The following is a 27203-nucleotide window of genomic DNA, read 5'->3' on the forward strand; positions in this document are numbered from 1 at the left end:
AAATCTATTCCAAAGTTACAATGGTCAACTGTTAAGATCTGTGAACATACGGTTGGCTTTGGAGAACAAACTTATCTTATTCTTTAATATGTGTTATTTATTCATTTAGTTATGGAAAACCCACCTTTCTCAATCTCCACGGGAAACACGTCCATCTTCTCCACCCTCTTCTCCAGCTCATACTCTGCAGATGCTGCAACTGGGTCAACATCATCGTTACGCCGATCGTATTCCTCATTAGAGAAGGTACTGAAAACCTGTGGCAAGAAAAATAGTCCATAGCATCAACAGAGTCGTTCTACGTCCTGACCTGGCAGATAAGCATCACACAAATTTATGAGTTAAATCCACAGGATCCTCACAGGCACAGGCTTTTTTTTGTTTCTTTTTAATAAATCTCGGCAAGCTTAACAAGGACACATTCTTGATATGGTTTGGGGAAGAAGGAATTTCACTCATGCACTGATCTTTGCTAGAGAAAATAAGTCATCAGTTCACTCACTACTTAACTGTAACAACGTGCTGGGCGACAGCTGAACCCATTGACTTGGACCAGTTTCACTAACATTTGCTCTTTCAAGTTCTGTTACACTTTCACCATTTTTGTCACCATTGGGTTTAACTTAGGATATATAGTAGCTTACATTTATAGTATTGATCTTCATGTCTTGAATCAAAGTAAAATGTCAGTGACACTAAAGCTCAAGAGACATTTTAAAACATGCTCTATGTAAGAAGTTGTGAACTTTTCAAGCAGGCTTCACAAAGTACTGGATGTGTCCCAAAGGCAGCATGTGTGTGCAATTATAAAGCACACACAAGCCGTATGTCAGAACAAGAGCAGCATGGAAAGCGGGGCGCAGCTGGGGGAACCAAGCAGTGGATGTAGCAATGATCAATATTCAAAGACGACAAGTGCGGCCATCAGCACAGGAAAAAGAGACACAGGAGAAAAACCCCCAAAAACATTAGCCTTGGTTAGCAGGCATTATCCAGGGCTCGGAAACAGCCCCATGGTTTAAAACACACAGCAAGACAACAAGTTCCATTTATCCATTTAGCAGAAATTATATTCATAATCCACTTTGAAAAACAACAAGGGTCAAGCCAAAGTGAGCAGCATAATACTGGGAAAAATGGACATTGATCGCCATCTGTGGTCACTCAGTTATTAAAATATGTAACCCAAAAATACTTTGATTAAAACAAGAGAATTTTTTTCCAGCAAAATGCCATAAAGTGAAGACAGCAAATTACATTTGGTATTACAGATATAACATTACTGTTTTTAAAAGAAGAAAAGAAAAAGAAGTAGATTACAGTTTAGCAGACTCCATCAGAAGCTAATGCCTGATTATGCATTGGTAAGATAACCCCCCTGCTTGGCATTCATTGTTAATCTTAATCTGGGTGGAGTTATAATGATGCCAGTGTCAGTGTTTAATAGTACATCCACGCAGGTATGTAAAGGTTTTAGAGAAAACCGCTCTAAGCCAGAAGGCATCTTTTTCAGGAAAGGCCTCGGATATTTCAGCAAGACAATACTAAACTACATACTGCAGCTATTACAACAGCTTTACAGTAGACAAGTACGTATGCTGAGCTGTACTGCCTGCACTGCTGTTCCCAGATATTTATAGACTGTTGCAAAAAGAAAAGAAAGAATTGGTGTTGTAGATTAAAAGCAATATTATTAATTTCTCAAAATATAAATGTAGGGTTCTAAAAAATGTAGGTTTTTTGTTTCATTAACAGAGCATTCTCATGAAACAATTTTTTTTTTTTTTTTTTTAAACAGAAAATTTCACATGAATCTTGTAACTATTAAGCAGATGTATTGTGCTCTAGTGTACATTCCTGGGAAACACTAAAACAAGAATCCTAGAACAAAAGATGACACAAACAAAAAACAGAAACTACAAAGCCTATAGGATTAGACTGATTGAGACATTTACCTTCAGATTAAATGATGTAATTAAATAAACATTTCCACTGAGGTCTAGATCCTGCAGCATGTCAAGACTTGAGGAATCAACCACAAACAATCTCATCCTTCCTCAGTCTTTCTTTCTCCTCACAATGTAGCCTTTGGATGAAGCCCAAATACACTGCTGATAGCAAGTTTCCCGAATAACTCACTAAGCTTTATGTTAAATCTGTCAGAGTGAATTACTGCAACCATTTCTGTTTTACAACATCCCACTGATTATCATCAAAGTGGACACATGGAATACATAACACTGCTTCCTTTAGCAGTCTTTTACAGAGGGGAATTCAGACACAGGTCAGTTATACCTTAATGTTCCTCACGGCTTCATTCAGACATAACCATGACAGTGCTGCAGAGTCATTTCCTGTTAAATCCTGTCTCAGTGACGGGGATAATTTATTTTTAGTATTTCAAGAAGTTACTACTGCTGTGCAATAGCACATGCAATTATCTTGCTTTGGAAAGCATGGGGTATATCCAAGATCCTAGAACCTGTTCTTTTATATGCTATATTACATATCTCCAGCAATTTATTTATTTAAGCAGTGCTATGCAAAAGACCCACATCTGAATAGCTTTTGCAGTGTGAGACCACTGTGAGGAGTCTAGATGGATTTATAGTCTAGGAAGAAACGCTATTACTAGTTACACTAGTATAGCATTTCAAACCCCTTTAAAAAAAAATAAAAAAAAAATACCGTATTTCCCGGACTACAAAGCGCACCTAAATATTAGCTGCACAAGCTAAAATCAGGAGAAAATCCTGTTTTGTACATACATTAGCCGCACCTGACCAAAAGCCGCAGGTGTTTCAATGTTGACTTATCATATGTAAGAGAATATGCACAAAGGGAATTGTCAGGAAAGAGATGGCTGTTTGGAGACATCACTTTTATTAATATTTTGAAAAACAAGTTATGGGTACATATTTGCACATGTAGTACATAACAGTAGCCTACAGCACACCAGAAAAATAGATTTGGACTACCTTTTAGGCTCAGGTGCAGTGACACAGCTTTAACAAGAAGAAAAGTCAGTCATTCACCACCATCTTTCTCTTCTTCCTGCGCACTAAAACCACCAAAGTCCTCTTCTCCAGTGTCGGATACAAACAGGCTCAGGATGGCTTCGTCATCCACTCTTCTTCTCTCCTTCGTTGTCACTTTCAAAACCAAAGAAATCCTCATTGTCAGTGTCAGAGTCGAACACCCTCAGAAGGGCCGTGGCGGTGTCCTCCTCTCCATCATGCAGCAGTCCAGCCCTTCAAAATCCGTTGGTGATCGTGGATGTTTTCACACTTTTCCACGCTGTCAGAATCCACCGGTGGAGTTGGGCATAACTTGCAAGTTTATCGCCGCTCATCATCCACGACTTCCGCTGAACGCGTACCGCTACTTTGAAGTTTGTTTTTCGCGCTACTTCGTACGGCACTACGTTGCCTGGCGGACGGACATGTGACTAACATACCACTCTTGAACCCCGATCCTTCCGCCAGGCAACGTAGTGCCGTACAACAGCGGAACACACAAAACAAATCGTCTTACGATATGACAAAAATCACGGACAATCCATAGAAAAGCCGCACCTGACTAAAAGCCGCAGGGTTCAAAGCTTGTGCAAAAAGTAGCGGCTTATAGCCCGACATTTACGGTACTGAAATAATGTTATTCCAGGTGTAGAATTAATATTCCTGTGCTCCCTTCCCACATGTCTTTTTTTTTTTTTTTTTTAAATCTACATCAAACTAAAGCAAGGTGTCTATACATAGTGTGAAGCTTACATATTTCTATTTAACAACAAGCCACTCAAACACATGAGGGTTACTAATACTGCAAGTCTGTGACTGTCTTTATAAATAGAAGTGGCAGCTATTAATTTATGCAGTTTACATGGATTTATCAGAACTCAGCAAAAGTCTTCACTAAGGATAAAATCTACTGTTTGGTTTATACTTTAAAGAGTTAGTAGTTGAGGGATGAAAATGTAGGTTAATGGAATGCAACAAGCACCACTGAATCCTGGTCTGTGGCATTAGCTGAGGAGCAGCTTGGCTTCTACCCCATACCTTTCCCTGATCTCTCACGTCTGACTTCCCTGTTGCCATGGACTCCTGGGCCTTTTTCAAACAATGTCCTGTTCTGTCCAGAAACCTAATCACTCAACCGCTGTCTTCTTTGCAAGAAAGAGAAAAATCTATCTTTATTAGCGTCTCCCTTTACAAAAACACCCTTAAACACAGCTCGCTGTTTCCAGATCAGACAGATAAATTCATTTTCATTTTATGTGCAGAACGTGCCCAGCACAGTAACCACTTGAAATGTAAACACGCAAATGTCGATCAGACAACTGACTCCAACAAGTATGAGAAACCAAAGAATGGAAGAACTAAAAAAATTCCTTTAAGTTTATACAGAACAAGGTATTTAGTGCGCATGGGAACCAGACAAATCCAAGAGCTCGTGTTTCATTTGCTCTGGTTCCCCTCCCGATCAAACAAATTTCCACACAGACTTGCTCGTGCTGGGCCAATCACAGCTGTTTGTGTAATATGGGTGGGTTTAAGATAATGATCAGCCTCTCCTCACACTGTAGTTTTCTTACATTTTGCCATCATTTAGTAGTGCATCACATGCAAGGTTATTATACACAACTAAAGGCTCAACTATCACGCTTTCTTATTTTAATAGAAAACTGGACTTGAAATCAAAATGACCATAAACTGAAAGAATACTTATTTACTACCTTTAGAAAATACAAAACTGTAATGCTGATCATGTGTTTTGTTACTTCTACCCTTAATTGACCCCTTTCTTTGATTTCTGGTTCTTTGGTTCTTTAGTAAATTAATAAAATAAGACGTACTTTAAGTATGCCATCTATACGTTTCCATGTCTTTCAATACACTAGCTGTCTGCAACATATGATATCTTAACAACTCCCACAACTGTAATGGTTGTCTGTTCTCTCCATGTGGGCTCACATGCACAGATGGATACATGCCCACACCCAAACTGAAATCCTTTCCATCTTTCCCTCCCCACAACAGAATACCAGTGTGGGAAATGAGTCAGCAGCTGTGAGGAAAAGTCAACCCAGAGAAATATTTTGCCAATGCAAAAAAAACAAAAAAAACAAGGGCTGACCACTGATTTGGAAAGCTCATAATGTAAGCAGACCTACAAAAAGACAACAAATCAAAACATGCTGTGGGAGCTAGATGGGGCAGGGGTGGTGGTCTGGCACAGATCAGAGAGTAAATGGGAAAAAAAAAGCAAAGGGGCCCAGTGCTGTGATCCTGGGTAAATGCACCAGCAAACAGAAAAATATGCATCTACTACTTCCTGCATGCATTCTCCTAAAATGAGTTTGTAGAGTTCACCATGACTGACTGTAAGTCAAGTTTGAGTTTGCCTTTTTTAGACTTCAAAGTGTAAAGAACTGCAGCAGGAAGAGGTGGAGTCTGAGAAGCGCACAGTGCCATAACAGAGTCAAATTTCCAAAAGGAGCGCAAACATAAACAGGTTGAACAGGTTTGTTTATAAATAGCACAAAAGCCACTTTTGTACAGCAAGAGCTTCTGAAAACTACAGTTATCTTTGAGTGAAATATACACAGCATCTGTTAAATGTGCTCGCTGGTAAAGGGATAATGAAACCGTTTAAGGCCATCACAATCAAGACTCATCCCATGCCAAGCTGTTTAATGAACAGCATTGAGCTGACGGCATTAGTATTCTGCCCTGTTTCGTCAGAGTCACTCACCAGTCCAGGTGGCTGAAGCAAAATCGAATCCCCTCCATTTGTTGGATTAGGGTGGGACCAAGTCAGACAAATTCCCGAACACAAGACCCATTTTAGTTAGGAAATGGAAAGCATAACGCTAAGGGGTGGATTGGCTGCAGAGGGTAGCATCCAAATGTCAACCCCCCCCCTTTTTTTTTTTTTAACTTTCTATGTAAAATACAACTAGAAGGACAAGCCTTCTGCCTTGCTTCAATTAAGTTTAGCTTGGCAAAAATGGGGGGGGGGGGGGGACACTCCTGGCTCTCCCGGTTTTTCACCTCATTTTAAAGTCATTAAACTGTGATCTTCATGACAGTTGAAATGTCTAAAGATCCCAAACAAAAGCTTTACTGCGGGCATATGGGACACCAACCAATAAAAGAAGGTGCGTGCTTGGGCGGCAACACATGTGTACAGTGTAATCACCAACAGTGCAAACAAAGAAAGATGTGCTATGAACTGTACAATCCTAAACCACACCCTGTGTGTTTGAGAAAGGACAATACAGTCACTTGACCAGCAACTGCTAGTAACACTTCCTGTGACTCTGTAAGTGCAGCAAAGCAGCAGGTGCAGATCCTTTTTTTGTGTGTTATGAACCACTTATGTATAATGTTCAAATTTCTTTGTGTGCAACACAACACACAAAACCGTGACAATTTGGACAGATGTAGAAAATATGTGGCCCGACAGTGATTTTGCAGACTTTGACCCCAAACAGCTAACACACCTACAGGAGAGATTGTTTATTTTAAAGAGTTCATTTGATCATGCTTGATGTTTTGCTCTATTACAGTGTTCAGGAAGAATGAGAAATCCAGGTTATACAAACATACTGTGCTACACGAAGATTTGTTTAATGGTTTATAGTAGAGCTGGGCGATATGAGATTTTTTCATATCACGATATGTTTTTTTCATTTCAGGCGATAACGATATCTATCACGATATAAGCCAAATAACTATATTTGTAAGATTTAAATGTGCCGTTGCTCACAAGTAAAATGTGAAATAATCAGCAGCTTGTTTTTATTTATTTATTATATTATTTATTTCCCATAATAAGTTCAACAGGGTAGATGTACTTAAGGAACATGAGACTTTTTCAGATAAATAAAGGCAAATATTGCAAACTACACAAAAGGCAGCCGCTAAAGCGTTTAAGTTTCAAAATAGAACAAACGAAACAGACTAAATTGTCAATTCCACTTAGAAACAAAATATTAATTCTAAAAATAAATCTTAGTTTGTGTTACAGAAGAACAGACAAAACTGACTAACTTTTGTCAATATCAAATAAACTGAGAACTAAAAGGAAATTCTCAATCTCTCCTTGTTGTATAGCTTAGCTTTTCAAACAGTTTTAACGGTTACTTTAGTCTGACAAAAGCCGAATGACGAATTAGCGTTTCCAGTCAGAGACTGAGGCTACGTCCACACGTACACGGGTATTTTTGAAAACGGAGATTTTCCGTTTCCGTTTTAAAAAATAATCCCGTCCACACATAAAGGCAGAAATGAAGGAAAACGCTGCTATGAACATGCCAAAGCAGCAGGTGGCGCTAGATTCCTAACCGTGCAGAAATGTTGGCCAATCAGAAGTCTAGAAGCCTCGGTGGGAAAAAGTAAACAAAGCTGGGGCATAGAAGCAGAACCGAGTCGTATGTGTGGAGGGACAGTAACTGTGTGTATATGTAAGCATTTAAACACTGCAGAGAGTAGAATTAACAGTATTGTAGAAATTCATTTCACCGAAACAATAACGTGGCGCACAGTGTGACGCATGCACCAGTTCATTGTATTTCCAGACTTGCTTTCGGCACAATTTACAGTGCACGCTACTCTGTTTTTTGTCAGACTTGAAATAGCCGAAATACCTTCACACTACGGAACTTCTATGGCTCTTCCGTTCGACAATCTCTCCGGCGTTGGAACCATTATCTGTTTTCTCTTCGGTCACGCTCGGTTGATTTTTCTAGTCGGCACACTCATTTCCTCCATTACCCGCTGGCTGCTTCCCAAACAAACACACATGCGGCTTGGCACTTGTGCTGTACGTTACAAGTCACGCGACGTGACGCTGCGGCTGTGATTGGTTCGGCTCTGCGCTACTTAATTTGGATTGGCTGATCTTTTTTTTTTTTTTTTAAGAGGACAAGAGCGGCGAGGTCTATCGCGATAGCTTAATTTCTCTATCGAGTAAAAGTTATATCGCGATACATATCGTTATCGTTCTATCGCCCAGCTCTAGTTTATAGGCATGTCCTTGTTCAGAATTTGTTTGGTGACGATTAAAAACAGACAGTCGGCTCTCTGAGTGACCATTTTGCTTTTAAATCCGAGTATGTACGATATGATATATAAGAGCATGTAGACTTCATCAGACAGTGTCACAGTAACAAAAACTAGACTTCAACAGTGCAGTGCCTTGGTAAATGACTCCAGTGTTTTGGCAGTTTTTCCTTGTGTAAATGGGCCACGTTAATGTCAACATTTCATTGTTATTCTGTTGTCTAACAACAGGAGCAGAAAAATATGCCCGTAAGAAGAGACTGATTGTGAATTCAGCTGTATCGAAATATGATATAAATGAGTGCAGAGAAGAGAGAAGAAAACAAAACAGATGTAAACTGAACAGAAAGCCAGCTGTGTTTAGCTGCAATGAAAAAGACAAAGCAAAATTAAGTCCAAGTAACACACGACTCTTCTCTATTGGTTATAAATTGGTCAAGTTTCCACAGTTCATGGCCAGCATTTTATTTTCCTGGAGATCTGATCTGTGTACAGTGATTAAAGCTAATCATTATGTTGACCACATTAGATGCACCAGGCAATGTTTGGTTTCTTTTACTGAAACTATCAGACTCAAGGGGGAAAAGCAAAAAACTCCTATTACCTCAGAACACCAGGTTACTGTTGTTCGAGTCAGAATTAAGATGTTTGTACATTAGTCATACCAACACATTAACTAGTTATGCATTCTGCAAGGTAAAATTACTGTTTTTGTTATCAGCAGAGACTGATGGTTTTAACCAAGACAACAGCTTCAGTTCCTTTTTATAAAGAGTGGTCTGACAACAGCTTCTACCTAAAAAAACAACTTTAAATACAGCCTACAGTTAAACTCCTAATGATCTTTAAGTCTGCTAAAATACATTTTGCTCCTGTCCATGCACAGTAGTGCATGTTAGCAGCATGCTTTGATACTCCGTTATCAGTAAATTCTAGCTCAATTCCAGCCTATTAGTTACCCATTTTCTAAGTAGAAAGAGGGGGAAACTGGCATGCAAACGTTCTTGTTACAAAGGGGCTGAAAGACTGCTGGGAATAAGAGACTTTACATATTCACAACTCGTACTTTCATTTAGAAAATTCTCAGCAGAAATGTATTTTAATGATATGGGACCTGTAATGCAGTAGTGCAACATTTTATCCTGCTGATTCAGCTAGAAGGCCTCACAGGCTAACAGCACAGCAACATTTCCTTGTCCTACTAAAGTGTAACTATCCTACCTGCTTTATTTTCAACACCTTTATTCATCTTATATAGAACATCATGAGTATCATATTCGTGAAATGCATTTGGTAGTCAATCATTTGGTATTTTACATGTTGCTGGACTGCCTTAGAAGAGCTCTTCATCCAGCGTGATTCGTTTTGACACTGGACATGTCTGTCTTTCCTCCATAAAGAGGAAAGACATGTCCAGTGTCTTTCCTTCATAAAGAGGACCTTTGTTTCACACAGCACACCTCCTCCGTCAATAATACTCAGGTTACTTAGAGAGTTAATACTGTTCTGAGGCAGAGTACAAAGAACTTCCTCTCTCCTAGTCAGCTACAACTCAAGTGCACTCAGTCCCAGTGCCAACTATGACTAATAGACAGTGGAGAATGATGCTGTGCTAGCAAAAGGCTTTAGTTTTCCAGGTAGGAATGTTCGCTGTGGGACAATCATGAGAGCACAACCAGCCCACGCTGTTGTGGTCCAAATCCGGGCAGATATCATCGTTTTAACAAACTCCTGCCCTATGATGCAGTGTGTGCATCAATCAGCCCTACTTTTCAAAAAGAATCACAGTCTAAGTAGAGCCACATAGAATATCCACCTGATCACATATTTGTCTGTTGCATAAGGTATCTGGTTTTCAGTTTCTATATTTGGGCGTTCATTATCTTTTGTTTTCAAATGGGAAACTATTTAACCACACAGCCCTGAAGCCTCAACATACTTTTCACTCCAGACAATGATCATCATGTCATGTCACGTCATTATCGACATCTTGGCGACATCAGTGAAAGATTCCACCACTTTTCTCAGTCTTTTAGCAACTCTTTCCCAAACTAAATAAATAAATCACCAACCTAAAAATCTATGGACAGTAATGCTGCCAATCTCAAGTCTTCTCTACCACGAGAATGCTGCTCAGTCTGAGCTAGCTAAACTGTACACACAAAGGTGTCACCCAAAAAAAGTCTTTACATAGCCTGAGGAAAAACGTAAGAAACTTGGTTTCTTCTGTCTTTTTCTCAGAGTGATACTTGTAAATGTAGCTAAAAATCACAGGCATCATCTTCAACTTATATCTTTAGTTACTTGTCAAGTAACGTCTCAAATATCTGAAGCAAAAACAAGCTCGTATTGTGGACAGCACTCATACTAACTAACATTAGTCCATACATGTAAATCAACAGGGAAATTCATTTTAACATCATTGATCAAAATCCATCCAACCTAACCACTTATTTACCTGAGGAGGGGCTGGAGCCTATGCCACTGACAAAGGGTGAGAAGTTGCGAGTCAACCAAGTAAGATTAATAACTAGGTGTACTTACTACACTGCCGACTTGCCCACATCATGGATGACAATATCCATAATGTGCATCCACATACTGTCCACACAGCAATCAGTGCTCTGGTTAGATGTGCCACATATTGATCAAAATTGTGGTTCTTTTTCAGAATTGACTATGTATGCACTAGGGCTGGGCGATATATCGAGTTTTTTAAAAATATCGATATATTTTCATACGAGATATAAGATGTGACAATATCGTTTATATCGATATAGTCTATGTTACGTTATAATTATACTTGTGGAGCCGCAGGTTTGCCTCTCTTTCGTCCACTTTTGTCTCTACGCAACGTTACTCGGCCTCGCCTCTCCTTCACTGAACACAACTCCGCCTCCCCCATAGCTTCACCTGCAGGCAATGACAAGATGAAAGCGGAAAATCTCCATTAGCGAGTTACCGTGCGTGGGGCTGGACGGCGTCAACGTGTTAGCGAGCTAACCGCGCTAACGAGCTAACCGCGCTAACGACATGCAGCCCGGAGGAGCTGCACGGCCTAAAATCCTTTCATTTTCTCAAAAATCGACAGTGCGCCTTATGTATGAATTCTGGTTGTGCTTACTGACCGCGAACCGATTTTATGTGGTACACAGCGCTCAGCAATCTGTCAAAAAAATGTTTTAATATGACTTTGCTAAGCTACGGAGCTGCACCGCTTGATGGATTGTCGGAGGATTACGGCTACCGAGGAGGAGCCTCGCGGAGTGATACGTACTGTGTGTGTATAAGGACCACAAACGGCACCTGTTCAGAGACGTGGTGCAGCTGTGAAATCTGTCTCTTTGTTATTATGCTCAGCGTCTATTAGTTTACATTTTGACTGCACAATTGTGAGCTTTTTGTTATGCACAAAAACAACATTGTTTTCTTTTATTTATGGACCACGATTATTTAATAAATGCTGATAATTTATTTTTGAGTAATTTCTTCATGTACATCTACGCTGTATGTAAATAAAAGTGCCCGTGTGACATCTGGGACACAGTGTGACTAAGAACTCTCTTTTTGTTCTTAACTTATAGCTTTAAAAAAAAAAATCGAGATATATATCTTATATCGCCATCCAGCTAAAAAATATCGAGATATGAATTTTGGGTCATATCGCCCAGCCCTAGTATGCACCACCTGATGCACCATCAGTGAAGCAAACATTTTGACCTAGCAAACTATGACACACTTGTTTTTTTGTTATGAACAAAGTAACTCATTCGTTAGTTGAGAAAACTGATTTATATATAATTCATTATATATAAATCAGTTTTCTGAAAACGAGATGTCCAAGGCTAAGAGGGATAGTGGATATACTGGCCAACGGATGTTGAATATGAAGCTGCCAGGCAGGAAGAAAAAAGGAAGACCACAAAGATTCATGGATGCAGTGAAAAAGGACATGCAGAGCATTGGTGTAATAGAGGAAGATGCTAGGGTGGGATTGACACAAATGAGCCACTGTGGTGACCCCTAAAGGGAGCAGCCGAAAGAAGAAGAAAACAGTATATTAAAAGGACTATAATTTTCATATTGTTCACATACTTAAGTGTCATGCCAGCAGTTTAGTATGTGAAAATTTGGAACAAGCCCTGCAGATGCCCACTGATACAAACTTACATATGAACTAATTTAACCTGATATCAAGGAGTTCTCTTTTACAGACAGTGAATTGCTACAGAGAAGACAGCTTAGTGTTTTGCTGTGACATGTGTCTATAAAGCTGTGTTTATTCCTGTCATAGCTAGATTTTGGGGGGCTAAGGCACACAGTTTGTGTCCCCTTCAGGCCAGGTCAGCTTCTGGTCCCCTCTCTCAGGACCCCCTACCAGGATGACTGGGATAGGGAGGAGGACCCCACACCCTCAGATAACAGCACATTTCAAGGCCTGGATAAACACTGGGCTGTTCAAATGCTGTGTGAAATCTGCTGGTGTGATTCGTTTCCCCTGTTTTAGCAAAAAGTTGATGAGATATGATGACAGTTAAGTATCAGTAGCAGGAAAAAAATAAATAAATCACTTCTGCTTCACACCCCCTAATAACTAGGTGGTGATGTTTGCGCTCGTGATCTGTGTCAATACCAAAAGAGATTACATCAGCTGAAAAACAAGAGTGCAAACGTCTACAATATATAAAACAAATGATAGTACAGGGTTGTCTTTGCTACATCTAAATTCAATGTGATGCATTATCCCCTAGTCTAGAAGTCTGTATATTCCCACTTATGTGCCTACTCTAGGAAGATGAAATTCACCACTGCTTATTTGGGGAATTATGTTTTTAAAACAGGGACTGAAAGAGAAACATCCCAGAGGAATTTGTGCAGAGGAATTTGCTACCCCCCCAACAAAACCCAAAACAAACAAATACAAAACAAAACAAAAAAGAAACAAACTAGCATTTAAATTTTTTAATTGGCCTTGTTAATTGACAATGCCTTTGCTCAAGTATAACTGATATTTGTGTTTATGCAGTGGTGGGTAATAACAGGAAAATTGAATAGTTTAATAAGGTGACACAGACTCTTTAATGTCCATGAATTAATGTTTAGAAGGTTCCTTTAGGTCAGGGGTGTCAAACTCAAATACACAGTGGGCCAAAATTCAAAACTGGAACAAAGTCGCGGGCTAACATTAATATTTATTGAGAAAAAAAAAAATCTTCCTCTAGATATAAGAATGAATCTTTTCTTATGGACTCAAACAAGTTTTGCTGAAAAACTGAATATGGAACAAGCAAAGCTTAATACTAAACAATATATATATTAGCTGTATAATACCAGTAGGCCTGCTCCAATAGTAATTTGGTATGGCTTCGCGGGCCAAATGACATTAGGCTGCGGGCCAAATTTGGCCCGCGGGCCAGAGTTTGACACCTATGCTTTAGGTGGTGACTAAGCCTGGAAAACCCCCATCTCTGGGTAAAATGAGATGAGTCATAAGAAAGAAGTCAAAAATATGTTAATTACAATTGTCCTCTCAATGTTCACCAACACCAACAAAACTAGAGACTCAGGTGGACTATAATGTAAATAAAAAATAACAAGTGTTACTGTTAGCCAGGGTCAACCAAAAAGAACTGTTGGACAAACTGGATAAATACGCACATCCATGTTGGACAGACATGAAAAATTCCTTATGACAGAAACAAATAATTCATGATCAAAAGGATAACCTGTCTAAATGAGTTAAAAAAAAAAAAAAATTTGTACAGTGCAGTTTCTATGAGTCTACCTCCTTGCAGTCTTGTTCAGCAACACCTACTCTTGGACGCTTTTAAGCAAAGTCAACATTATTATAAAAAATATGACCAAACAAAACCACTACCCCCCTTATCCCCAAACAGCTCCCCTATTAGTCATGGGGATTAGGGAGACAAGGTTGTCAAACTACCTGTTTTCCTTGACCCTATGATTAAATGAAGCATCGTTTAGATTTTCTCAGCTGTGGCAAAACTCATCTGATGATACAGTGCAGCAGCTGTGACGTCAACAAGTCCAACAAAAGCATTCATTCTGAGCATACACTCATTTGTCTTGTGTCTTCTGGGAAACACCCCCAGTCAGACACCACTGCTGAGTCAGTGCGACGGTGGTTTATAATGAAGGTGCTGTGCAATTTGTTTTAGGTTTTTTTGTTTTTGTCTCAGATGAGCAAGAATGCTTCAGATGCAAACAACACAAAATACTTACCAGAATGGGATCCGTAGAGAACTTGATTTTCCTTTTTAAGGGAGGCTCTTCCTCATCTGACAAACCAAGGACCTCATAACAGTCATCGTATTCCCCATACATCTGATCCTCCTCATCTTCCTCCTCCTCTTCCCTGAGGACCTGGTCCACTTCCCTGTCATCCACAAACGCTGCATTTTCTATACCATACACTACTGGAGAAGCTCTATCCTGTATGCCCTGGCCCACCTGCTCCTCCAGCTCACCCTCTTCTTCTGCTGCTGCTTCATCATCTACGTCACGTGTGTCTTCACTATCCCGACTCACAACTACATTGTCTTCCATTCTCTCTTTCAGCCCAAATTCCCCATTATCCTCTAAGAGTGTACCTTCGCCTACATCCTCTGCAGTCCATTGTGCCTCTTTTGTGTCATCTCTTAATAAGACCTGGTGGGCAGGGGTACAGTTCAGTTTTTCTGGAGCATGGGTTCTTTTCAGGTCTAACTGCTGATCTTTGGGTTGCTGAACCTTCTGAGCCTGAAACACATCGTCATTATTCTCATCTTCATTCTCCTCACTTTCCGAGGACTCATGCTGAACCACTACCAGTTCAGCACGTACCATGCCCACCCCTTTGGATTCTGGAGAGGAGTTTTGACTGGGAATCTTGTCCCCAACAGGACTGCGTGCTACACGGTCATTACTCTTGGCTTTTTCAGGGTATTTGCCCCCGTTGTCATTCTGTAAGCCACCAGCTGATGGAAGAGGCTGTTTCACATCCCTTGGGGGTGGACTTTGTGGTTTGCCCCTCTCTGAGTCAACAGATGTCCTACTAAATCCATCACCAGATGATGTCAAGCACTTGTGACCATGGCTAACTGGGCTTGTTTGCTCTGGTGAGAGAGGTTTGTGGGTGGCATCGGTTGTAAAAGAAACTGATTTGGATGCTGAACTGGTAGCTGGAAATGTTGGTTTTGGCCCAATATTTGTCCCTAAAGGTGCTGGTTTGTTGTCTCTCTTTTTGTTAGTGGCATCAGAGAAAGAGTCTACGGCGTCTTTAACAGGAGATGTAGGTTTATGTAAGGTGTCCCCTGTTGGAGAGGTAGGCACTATGTGTGCAGTGGTACTGTGTTGTTTAGCAGATGTTGTGCTACTGTCTTCTGAGTCATTCTCAACTATATAATTCTCCAACCTCTTTGACAAGGGCCCCGCATTTAGTGACACCCGAGGCAGTTTCTCAATATCAGCCTTCTCATCTGGCCGATTTTTAACTGCAGGTGAAGGAGTTTGCTCTGATTTGTTAGTGGTCTCTGATCCTGATACTCTCCTTGTGCTTTTCCCTTCATCAGAGGCACTTCCAAGTGACAAACGATTTACTACTCTGTTTGGAGATTGTTTTTCCACGGCAGGCTGCTCTTTAATGCCCCTTTCAAAGAGTTTTCTGGTCACAGAAAACTTCTCTGCCAAGGCCACTTTGTCAATCTCAGCATCTTCTCCCTTGGGCGTTTTATCCAAAATGTGCGATTCTGGGCTTGCTGCACTGTTCAAGTTAAGTCTGTGAGTGCTGACCGGAAACTGCACCTTTGGTGGAGACACCTGGGTTACATCAGACTTTAAATTCACTTTCCCATCTTGGCTCTCCTGTTGCTGACCATCCATCTGTAGGAATATATTCTTTATCTTGTTCACTCTGGTCCCAAAAGGCCTCCCCCTTGAGTCCTCCCGGTTGTCACTGGATCCATTTGCAAAGGTATTAGACGCATTTTCGGACTTTGTCCCATCAAAGGAGCACTTAATGGCGTGGAAGTCAGACTTGTATGCATTTCTGTGAGGGGACGCGCTCCTCAGGCTCCTCTCGCCTGCTTTGCTCTCCGCTTTGATCATTCTGTTTGTTTACGCTGCACACAACTCTTAAAATCCAGCTCTGGAGAGAGTTACAGTGTTTGACGGTGAGCAATTGTCCCTCGACAACTTTACACAACTGATGTCATGGGTCCGGCGGAGAATTTCTGGAGCACGGTTGTATCAACTAAGCACAAGCAGTAAAGTCTCCTACAGAGAGAAAAGCAGAGCAAAGTCTATCAGTGCATGGACGAAACAATGCGGTCTCACCACAGCCAACGACAACGTTAGCTATTTTAGAAACTGCACGCAAACAGGTCGTTCAACTTTCAAATCAAAATAGCCTGAAATGTAGCTTCAGGTAAGCCTGCAACTTATGTTGCACTTCATTTGGCTAGCAACTTGGAAAGGTTAGCGTGAACAGCCGATTGTGTGTATTAGCGCTAAGGTACAGCAACATTATGAGGCTCTAAAGCCACTTTAATGAACTACGAACTTCTTTTTGAACAAATTAAACCGGTTAAACATTACTCAAAACGTCGGCACCGCCAAACATTGATTTAAAAAAAAGCGCGACCAACTTCAGCTTAGTCGGCCAACAGTTCAATAGGAGCGAACGTTGGTATCTCGCTCTCGACAACTCATTGTGGCAATTCCAGCACGAGTTGTTGACAATATTTCAACATAAAACACCACACCAAGGTGAACAACTTTCTCAGCCTCTCACCTCTTTGTTGTTCCATCGTGCTAGCCCTCTAAAACTCGTCAAGCGTTTCAGTTTTACACTAGCAAAGTTGTCCCTTCTCCTTGCTCACCGCCATCATTCCCCCGCTCCAGCGGCTTTTTCCCCCTGCCTCCTCTTTGCACTTCCAGACCTGCCGCGGAGCTGCGCGCGCACACGAGTCTTCTGTCTGTCTGCACGGGCGCGCCGCTGAGACAGACGGAGTGATCGGGAGCGCGCGCACATTCCAGGACTGTAACCCACCGCTTTCCTCGCTCCACCCTCCACTCTATTTCTCCACAGACACGAGGAGGAGTGGAGGGAAAGGCGTGGGAAGCTCACCCTAAAAGTCAGAGAGCTCACCTAAACCTTCGGGCGGATAAAATGGAAACCTTTAACAGTACTCGTTGCAGAACATGTAGAGCATGTCAACAATACTATTATTTTTCTTTAGATAGGCCCCAATGAAAAAGGCATTTCCTTACAACCTTTCCAGTAGAATGGCATCTCTGACTTTTTGCTGTTATAATATGTCACACATTAAGTTCAGTTTGGCCAACATACCACAGCAGGAGCACTCCTCAAGCTGTAACAAAGTTATGATACCGTTAGGTGTATCTGGGCTTCGGATTAAAGATTAATATAAAAGCAATAAAATAAGTTGGTAGTGTGGACCAAACAGATCTGAGATTAAACAGGCGAAGGCTGTGTAATAAAAAATGTCAATGATCATAGTGTCACGTACGGTATTGCACAAAGGTTTTGAGCCACCATTCATTTTTCTATATTTCACTTCCAAGGAGTCAGGCTTTCTTGTAATTTTTAAGAAGAATATTTCTCCAGGCTTTATATAGACATAGTTGCTTTTTCACTCATTTCCAGCCCAGCCTTTGTATCTGACCATTTTCAGAGGAATGTTTGTGCTTACACTAAACACTGACCTATGAATCATTCAAGCATAAAAAGCGCACTTAACGCAAGAGATGGAGTGTTGTGTCTACGCAAAACTGTCACACACAAAAACACATAATATTGTGCCCCGATATTTTCCTATTTCTGTTCCTATTTCTTTAACTGAATGTCAAATGTCAAACATAAGAAACTGACAGGCATACAATAATATTTCTGAGTCAACAAGCTGATTCCCAAAAAACTTGTGTACTGTGTCCTTAAGAAATCTAAGGAAACTGGACAGAAGAAATGGCAGACATAAGAAAACAGCTGAACTATATCTGAAAGTCATGTCCTTAAGAATTGAGAAAAAAAAATCCAACAAAGACCTGACACAGAATGTCAGGTCAGTCATGAATTGGCCCTGGAGCTCAACATTGCAGAAGTAGTGTGGGATCATCTTGAAAGAGAATAGCACAAAAGGCAACGATCATCCAGCTTTGACAGCTTTGAATGTCTTTCAAAAAGCCTGGCCTGTTCCTGAGGACTGCTTATGAAAAGACAAGAAGTCTTATCTAAAAGAGCTCGGGCTGTGTTGATGAATAAGGGTGGTCGTACCAAATATTGAGTTTCAAATGCATTAGAATTGTACAACCTCTGCATTTGCTTTTAATTACAACGCTGACTTGTATGTTTGCATTATTGTTTAAATAAATCAATGAATTTGCTTCCAACTTTAATAACAAAATATAAAGAAATGAGGGGTGGATCAAGACCTTTTGCACAGTGCTGTAATTGAAAATCGTCTCTGCTTTTATAGCTTGGACATCTTTGACCTTCCTCAAAGGCCCAAGACCCAGGGGAGTCAGTAGTTTCTGGTATCAGATTAATAGGTCTTTTGACACCACACAGGTGGAGCAATAAAATGAAATTGTAGTTTACTGATTTCATGCTGAGCTTTTCACATAAGGACGGTCAGTGTTACACTGGGATATTTGAGTAGAACAGAGTGGTTGTTAATATTAGCTGCACTGACATTTTTTTCCTTCAATCACAATTCAAAATGTGTGAAAAGGGCCCATTGTTCAGAGCAGATAATACGGTCATGTAACGCAAAGAAGTCTTATTCTGTGAGCGAGAAATGCATTTCTATGCTTGCCTTTCTTATCATTCTCTTATCACATCTTTTGACCACTCAGATTTATCTCAGGAATGATGCTGGGGTTGTTAAAAGCCTTCAATTCTAAAGCCACTGGAGCAGAGCTCATTTCATGATAAGGTCCAAAGTATACATCCTGTATGTCCTCCAGGCAGATGGTTAGAAATTTACAGAAATGTATAGCTTCTGGGGGGAAGTGCAACCAGGAATATGGCAAAGCATTGTAACACATAATCATACAAACACACGCTAAAGAGCCATTTTGGGTTAAAATATGAAACAGGAAGTGCAGCGCTAAACGCTAAGAGACAAATTAAACAATTCCAACAAGACCAAACTGAAATGCATACGGTTAGGTCCAGAAGATTTTTTTGCAATCTTACCTTTTCCGTCTTTATGACCAGTTGACACTTGTTGATTCGAAGCACTGAACTTGAGTTCTGTAGATGTTCACTTTAACTCTCAAAACAAGGTTACAAAAAGATGCTGATGCTAATGAAGAAGAGCATCATTCGACTGGAAAAACAATATAAATCTATCAGACCGAGGGCAAAACATTTAGGACTGACTAAATAAAAAATCTTGTACATATTAAAAAAGAAATAGAGAGAATGCTTTGACCTGTTCAGCAGCACAACTTTTGCAACCTGTTCTTTAATCTGTGCCTTTTCTATTACGTGCCTTTCTCTTGTTTTGTATATATTTCTCCTGTTTGTTATTTTTTCTTGCTGTCTTACTATTTATATTTTATTCCTACAGATTTGGTGTGAAGCATGGACAATAAAGGGCCATTCTATTCTATTCTATTCTATTCTATTCTATTCTATTCTATTCTAGCCCTGGTGGACCACAAAAGATAATTAAAGTGCATGATGGTAGAATTATTTCTATGGTTAAGAAAAACTTCAAAAACACCTTCATAATATCAAACAAAGTCATAAACACTCTCCAGGGGGTGGGCGTATCATTGTCATCAACAGACGCCTGAATACAGAGAGTTTTCAGAAGGTTTTCAAATAGGTGCAAACCACTGATTATGTTCAAGAACAGAAAGGCCAGATTAGACTTGGCAGAAAACTCTGAAAAGAGCACGCACAAAATAATTCTTTAAACAGAGGAAAACCAAGATTAATTTGAACCAGAATGGTGGGGGCGAGAGAACATGGTGGAAGCAATGTTGTGACATGGGCATATTTGGCTGCCAGTGGAACTAGTCACTAGTTTTTATTGATGATGTGACTGCTGCTAGAAGTAGCAGGAAGAATTCTGAAGTGTACATGGTTTTAAGCACCGGTCAGATTCAGGCAAATGCTGGAAAACTGACCAGGCAGCTCTTCACAATGTAAATGGATAATGGCTGAATGCATAATGGGAAAACAACCCAAGAGAAATGTGATATTCAACTCAACAGAGCTTTTCAGTCCCTGAAGACAACTCTGAAGAGAGGACTCACAAACAAGCAGCAACTGAAGGTTGTTTGTATAGCTGTGGGCGTGACAGAGCATCTCAAGGGAGGAAGTGCAGCATTTAATGATCTCAATGGTTTGTAGACTTCAGACATTCATTGGCTGCAAAGGATTTTCACCCAAGTATTAAAAACAGTCCTCATATTTCAAATCACTGTATTTTGTTCAATTACTTTTGAGTTAACTTTTGTTACACTCTTTGAATTAAAGGTGAAAGTCTACAAGTTCATATTTTAATTGTTTGATTTAAAATCCACTGCGGTGGTACGCAGAGACAAAACAAACAAACAAACAAACAAAAAAAAAACTGCAGAAACTGCATAAATATATTGACTACAAGTGCAAGGCAGTTTGGCTCAGCTGTAGTGTGTAGTGTAATACTTTGCTTGTGTTAATTAAAAATATAACATGGACTAACGGTGTCATGAATTCAGCAATGTCATGTGTCTCAGCAGTGATCGTGACTTGGTATTTCTCCATACAACACAAAGTCTGTCAGAAGTATCTACTGAGAATATATATGACCTCAATAAAAAATGGGTCACCAGCAGAGATCTTATATCCTTTATGTGCTCGCTCTAGCTTTAATTAGTATTTTGGGTCAGTTTTTAGTACCTAATTTCATATTCATTATGCTTAAATTATCTGTCAAAGTGAGTGTACAGGGCAGTCAGTTTCTCATCGTAGCAGGATAAAACTCCCAAAACACAAAGCCTGCAGATTTTACTTGATATTCACTTTACAAATCAGGTCCCCTCCCAGGAGAGCCATAGTTGTGCGAGTTAACTCTCCACTACACAGTCCATGTACAGTGGTTTGATTCAGAAAAAAAGAGACATTCTCTCTTTTGAGCTCAGCTACAAAGATGCTGAATGAGAGCGCAGTCAGATTTCCTCAGTGGCTAAGAACCTACATTGCAAAAATATCATCCAGTCAAGCTGACCTAGGAAACAGAAGCCAGATCAAGTGCGAGAAGACATCAACGGAATATTTGAATATTTTGTTACAAACTGGCGAATCAGAGTCCACCTTTGAATTAATAATGGTATATAGATTTTAGCTTAGCAGATATTTGTTTGGATGTTTTAAACATGTGTAGTGTTACATTTGAAGAAATATTTATATGTGTTGAAGACAGTCTGTAGTAAGTGTATATGCAACTACAAGGAGCATTATATAACAAAATGCAAATAGATTAGTAATTATTGATAAAGAGAAACCAGACAGTAGCAAGAGCTTTGAGCAGATGGTGTTATTTATTCAGCTGCCTAAGGAATAATCCCATCTACATTTTTAATTGTATAGGTTATGAAATATTAAATGAACAACTCTGATTTTTTTCCTATCACAGATCACTACTTTAGGATCCCGATTACTAAATTCTCCTCAGAGTATATTTATAAATAAAATAAGAAAGCATTTTGGGCTGTTTTAGCCCATCATTGTAAATTTGCGCCTTAAAACATTGATGGAGACGTCTCTGGAAAAGATCCAGTCCTCAGGCATTTCCTCTGGAGTTATCTGCCCTAGCATTCCATCTGAGACGTGGTTATCTGATATATAAAGTTTTATGTAGCTCCTTAAAGCCGCTCCCATGTAGTTTATGCAAGCTTCTTGCTTGTTTACGCCGTACTGCACGGCTTTCAAAGGTGTTCTGTGCTCATTTGTTTTATGTAAATCCAGTGACATTTAACTGCCATGGGAATGCTGAAACTCGTGCTGGAACAGTGTAAATTATGGAGCACATTGCTTTAAACACAACTTCTTTTGAATGTGGCATTGTAATTCAGTAATTTAGGTCTACAAACACATATATCATGGCTCAGAATTATTATCTGACAAGAAGAAATTTAACACGTTTAATCCTGAAGATACTTTTTTGTGAAGCACGGATTTCAAAAGAGTTATATACCAGCAGTAGCAAATATTTCTCCAAATGCTCATCAGCATTTTGAAATTATGCTGTGTGTGCACATAAGGGTTGCATGTGTCCATGTGTTTACCATTTTCAGCTTGCAGGAGCATCTCCTAGCAACTGTGGGCCTGAAAAGCCACATACACAGTCAGTGGGCTCAGGATACGATGGCACATTGCAGCCAGTGGTCCCTATAGCAACATTTCAAACACCATCGAATGCACGGGGAAAACCAAATGGAAAAAGGAGCAGGTGAGCTGCTGAGAGTGGAACCTTTGAGACAGTGTCTCAGACTCTTGCAGGCACAAGAAATACTCCACACCTGGTGTCTTGTCTTTTTTTCTGCAGAACTACTCTTTTCTGTTTTCTTTTACAACAAATATTTGTTTGCAGCAGAAAGAAATGAAAACCCTTTCAGTCGTTACCTTCGTAAATCTTTTTGTTATGTCTTGAACTGATAGCTTGCAGAGTTGCAGTGCATGGCAAATTACTGCAGCGCATGTTGACGTCTTCGCACATTGTTATGTGTTGGTCCATTGCTGCTGTGAGTTAGTGGTATGCAGCATTACAGGAATGTGTGTTTTGTGTTATGCATGCCCTGGCCTGAACTCAGCCTCACACCTCAGCTATTTATTTTAACAAGAAAGGGCAAGACATGTAAGTTCAGCTCACTGGGAAGAAAAACATGTGGGCTGACAACGCAATCTTAATTTAAGGTCCACTGAAAGATCAGAAACAGACAGAGAAACACCTAAAAGTTTCCTTCAGGTGCAGGGCACAGCTCTCTTTGGTTAGACGCCTACATTTTTAAAATCAAAACAAGACTGAGTGCACTTCCCTTTTCTCTGCTCCAGGAATCGAATAGGTTTGTGCCCGGATTCATCTGTTCTTAGGTGTTTTCTTAGAACAAATGCTGACATCTTGCTGTCGGTAAAGGAACTGGATTTTAAATATTGGCTTGGTGAAATTCTCCTGAAGGAGAACCACTTTGGAACCGGTGTTGGGTGCAGATCTGATGTTTCGAAACATTTCCTTTATCTTTAAGATCTTCCATTTTTATCACTGTCTTATTATTTATGTAATGCTATCCCCACAAAGAAGGTTATGCAGTGTTTGCAAGCGTGTCATTACTCTGTCTGTAAAAAAAAAAGAGTTTTGAATGAATTCTGATAAAAAAAAAAAATCTTGTAGAGTTGGGTCATATTAACACTTTGTTGAAAATTGAAATTTGTCTTTCACCCACCAAGGTCACCAAGGTCAACTTAATGATTTGTTGGTCAAAAATTAACATTTGACCTCTGACCTCTCCTTCAACATCAACAGATGATCTGAAGGTCAAAGTGATAATAATGCTACATAGAGTTATTTGAAATGACAATAGTTGTCAGACTGACAAGAACATGCTGGCATGGGATACATTTGGAGAAAAGCTGATTCATTTTATTATGGCTTTTTTGAGTATATTACAATAAGACGTTATAACCATTTAAGTATGTAATAATATGAATAAATGTACAATATTTCTTAATAATAATAATTATTATTAATTGAAAAAAATTAACTTGTGATAACAAAAAAATCACTTGATATTTATTAAACATAATTTTAATAAATGAACTTTACTAAACGGGAAGATGAATGCTCGGTATTTACTGTATCTACTCAAGTAAAAAAAATAAATAAATAAAAAAGTAATTGTACTCAAAATTATATCAGTTATATTAAATCTTCCAGTAGTCACAGATTTCAAAAGGCCAAGTAAATCTTTGCACTTATTTTTACTGCACTACAAACATCTTAACGTAAAACAAAATGAATATATAGAAAGTACAAGATTATTCCTGCTCTGGTCGAGGGTTTTACTCTTGGACTGCTTCTTGTTTGGTTTTTCTCTCAAACTATCCAAACCTCACCCTGAAAGGCATTAACTAAATATTTAGTTAAATGATGGAAACAGGACTATACTTAGAAGCCCTACTTTTATTATGATTTAGTCAACTTGTGGATGAAACTTTCTTTACTTGAGATTAGAGACAAAAATCTTTTTTTAGGAAGAGTTTTCTTTTATGCCTTTTAGTGCTGATGACTTGTGTTCAGTAAAAATTAAGTAAATAAATAAATAAATAAATAAATAAACCAATAACATAAGCCTGTAACTTAGGTACCAAGGTATCTGAGCATCAGATGATGGAAAAGAAAATAATTACAGAGGCTTGGTATTTCTTTCTATGAGGTACTTTGTTGCCAGGGTAACTGAAGTAAAGCAATGGGCTTTTTATTATGTGGCTTGTCATAACAAAGCCCAATTTTCTCATGGCTATTATGAAAATGTTCCCACTTTGATATGTTGGAAATGTCATCCACTATACAGGGATGAGAGGCGTGCTGCAGTCAGTTAAAACAGCCATGTGTACTCAGATAGTTTGCTTCAGTGTTTTGGACTTGACTGTATGCAGTCTGTAATTGATCAGATCCACAATCTATAAGAAAAAAAAGATTTTGTTGCCATTTTGCATCTTTACACTGTCACAGTGATTTTAAATCAGACAATCAAAATGTGATTTAAGTGCAGAATTTCAGCTTAAATTAAAGGGATTTAACTTAAACTGTTTAGGTGGTAGCTATTTCTAAGCACAGACCTCCATTGACAGACCCTCAAAATTAAACAAATATTAAATAAATAAGGGATTGTTTTAAATACATGTCCTAACATTTCCAGTCAATGACTGCGTGAAGTCCAGAATCTATGGATTTCACTAAATGTTGTTTCCTCCCTTGAGATGCTCCATTAGGTCTTTTGTAAAGCAACCTTTGGATGCTGCTTGTTTGTGGGTGTCTCTCCATTCAGTTTTGTGTTAAATGTCTGAACAGCATGCTCCACTGGGTTAGATCGGGTGACTGGCTTGGCCGTCGAAGACTATCCTATTTCTTTGCCCTGAGAAATCTTGGGTTGCCTTTGCGACTTTGGCTCTTTGTCCATTTGCACTGTGAAGAGCTGTCTGGTTAGTTTTTCAGCATTTGCCTGAATCTGAGTGGAGCTTATATCCCTGTACACTTCAGAGTTCATCCTGCCACTTCTATCAGCTGTAACATCACACGTTATTCTGTGGTCTTCCGGGTCTTTTGTTGTTGTTTAGTCAACCTGTTATTCCATTCTGTTTATAAAAAAAATTAAAGTGGTTTGCTGTTGGTTTATTTTTGCATCACTTTGGACCTCATATTGAAAATGCCAGTGGAAAACTGAACAACAGGTCTCACCTAGCCATGGAGCTGCTTTTCAGTCAATTTTCCAACTAATTTTGATCTTCTGAAAATGGGGAAACTCAGAAAATAAGGTCTGTAAAAACCAATAAATCAAAGCTGAAAGTCTGCACTTCAATCACATCTCGATTGTTTGATTTTAAACCATCTGTGGCGGTTCACAGAAGCAAAACTACAAAAGCTTTATCACTGTCTAAATACTTATGAACATTAATGTGATTACGACCAATCACAGGTCACCTGTATGCCCTCCACCTCACCTTTGCAACAGTATCCTTCAGTAGAGAAGTGCCACTTTGTGCTGACTCACCTCATTCAAGCAACAAAAGCTGCTTCTATTTACAGCTCTCGGTGTAAGTTCAACAGCTCTAAAAATGAAATGACTGGAAAATTCCAAGCAACAGTTTGATCTTAACACGAACACTGGGACATACTGATCTATGAGACTGCGTTCATTTTACCTGCATGTGCCTAATAGCAGAAACTGACCTCCATTGCTGAAAAAAATAATGAGTGACCGAGCTCTGTTTCCCCCCAGCCACATCTCTGCTGAAAACTGTTGCCGTCCTCAGTTTGAGATTTTCTTTCTTAACAACATAGCTTTTCACTACAGCTGCATAAAACCCGTCAGTGTGGGCTGTTTTTCGTCCACGCTGCTCCCGCCCAGGTAAGGAGGGACAGCGAGGACTGTCAGCAGTGAGTGAGTGAAGGCAGATGAAGCTGCTGTCGTTGGTCCAGCCCTCTCCTCCGCATTAGCAGCAGCAGCAGCAACAGCAGGATCGCAAGATGGTAGCAGCGCACACTTCTTCACATTCCTCGGAATCTGCCGAGTGGATGATTTGTCTGGATAAGAGGTAATCACTTTATACCATTTCACCCGACCCATCTCAGGCTAGTGTAAGAGCGATGAATTAACGAGGAAATATCGCGATTTGGATTTTTATCCTGTAAGGAACTTGGGCGTTGTGTTTCAGTGGCTGCATTTAAACATTCAAATAAACGGAATTAGGACGTCGTGAGTCCGATCACAGCTTGAGTTAGTGCATCCTTGGACGCGCCAAGGTTACCTTTCCTACAGCCTCTGACCTCACTGTTGACTAAAGGAGTCACGCACAGTGATCCACTTAGCTGTAGAGTTGGGGAAAGCAAAGGCATCAGCTTCAGACTGGGATTTATTAATTATGTCAAATTACTTGCCAATTACTTGGCTCTTTGATGCATTCTACTTACTTCAATTGCTCACTATCTGGGATTATTGTAATAATCAGCAGCAAACTGCTTTCTGTGACTACTGGAAGATCAAAGATCAAATACTGATATCATTATAATAAGACATTAAAAGATATTTAATATGTGTCATGGTTATAATGTATAGTACTTTTTTATTTGAGAGAAATTTGTTCTGCAACTTTTGCCGTGAGCAGTAATGAAATTGCTGAATGCAGGCGGACATAGAGGATTATTGCAAGGGTGGCCAAGCTATGACCATTAACTATATTGGAGTCCTTCAGCTAGCAAAAATCTTTTTTCTGCTTGGCATAATGCTGCAGGAAAATCAGTCAACTTTTCAATCTTGTGCTCTTTTGACTTGATTGTGCCAACATGGCAGCCATGTACAAGTATTACTGAGGACTCATATAAAGTACTGCTTCTTTCTGCTGCT

At 39.6% G+C, this 27203-nt stretch overlaps 2 protein-coding genes across 6 annotated transcripts in view; one reads left to right on the forward strand and one right to left on the reverse strand.

The window, feature by feature from the left end:
* ppp1r9ala (protein phosphatase 1 regulatory subunit 9A-like A) overlaps window positions 1-17059 on the reverse strand; it is a 28908-nt gene extending 11849 nt beyond the window's left edge. For 2 of the 4 annotated variants that reach the window (XM_082508873.1, XM_082508876.1), the window contains exons 1-3: window positions 16855-17057; window positions 14307-16337; window positions 125-257 (exon numbers count right to left, since the gene is read on the reverse strand). In XM_082508873.1, coding sequence (XP_082364999.1) covers window positions 125-257; window positions 14307-16169 — 1996 coding nt within the window. In that variant the 5' untranslated portion in view covers window positions 16170-16337; window positions 16855-17057. Of the gene's footprint in view, window positions 1-124; window positions 258-14306; window positions 16338-16854 lie in introns of all 4 variants that reach the window. The other 2 variants (XM_082508874.1, XM_082508875.1) reach the window with 2 other exon arrangements.
* Window positions 17060-25785: 8726 nt separating this feature from the next.
* The window catches only part of rapgef4a (Rap guanine nucleotide exchange factor 4a), a 36618-nt gene continuing 35200 nt past the window's right edge, over window positions 25786-27203 (forward strand). For both annotated transcript variants that reach the window (XM_082508669.1, XM_082508670.1), the window contains exon 1: window positions 25786-26394. In XM_082508669.1, coding sequence (XP_082364795.1) covers window positions 26327-26394 — 68 coding nt within the window. In that variant the 5' untranslated portion in view covers window positions 25786-26326. The remainder of the gene's footprint in view (window positions 26395-27203) is intronic.

This window comes from Aulonocara stuartgranti, assembly GCF_965226115.1.
Source record: "Aulonocara stuartgranti genome assembly, chromosome: 16".
In the NCBI taxonomy this organism is placed as follows: Eukaryota; Metazoa; Chordata; class Actinopteri; order Cichliformes; family Cichlidae; genus Aulonocara; species Aulonocara stuartgranti.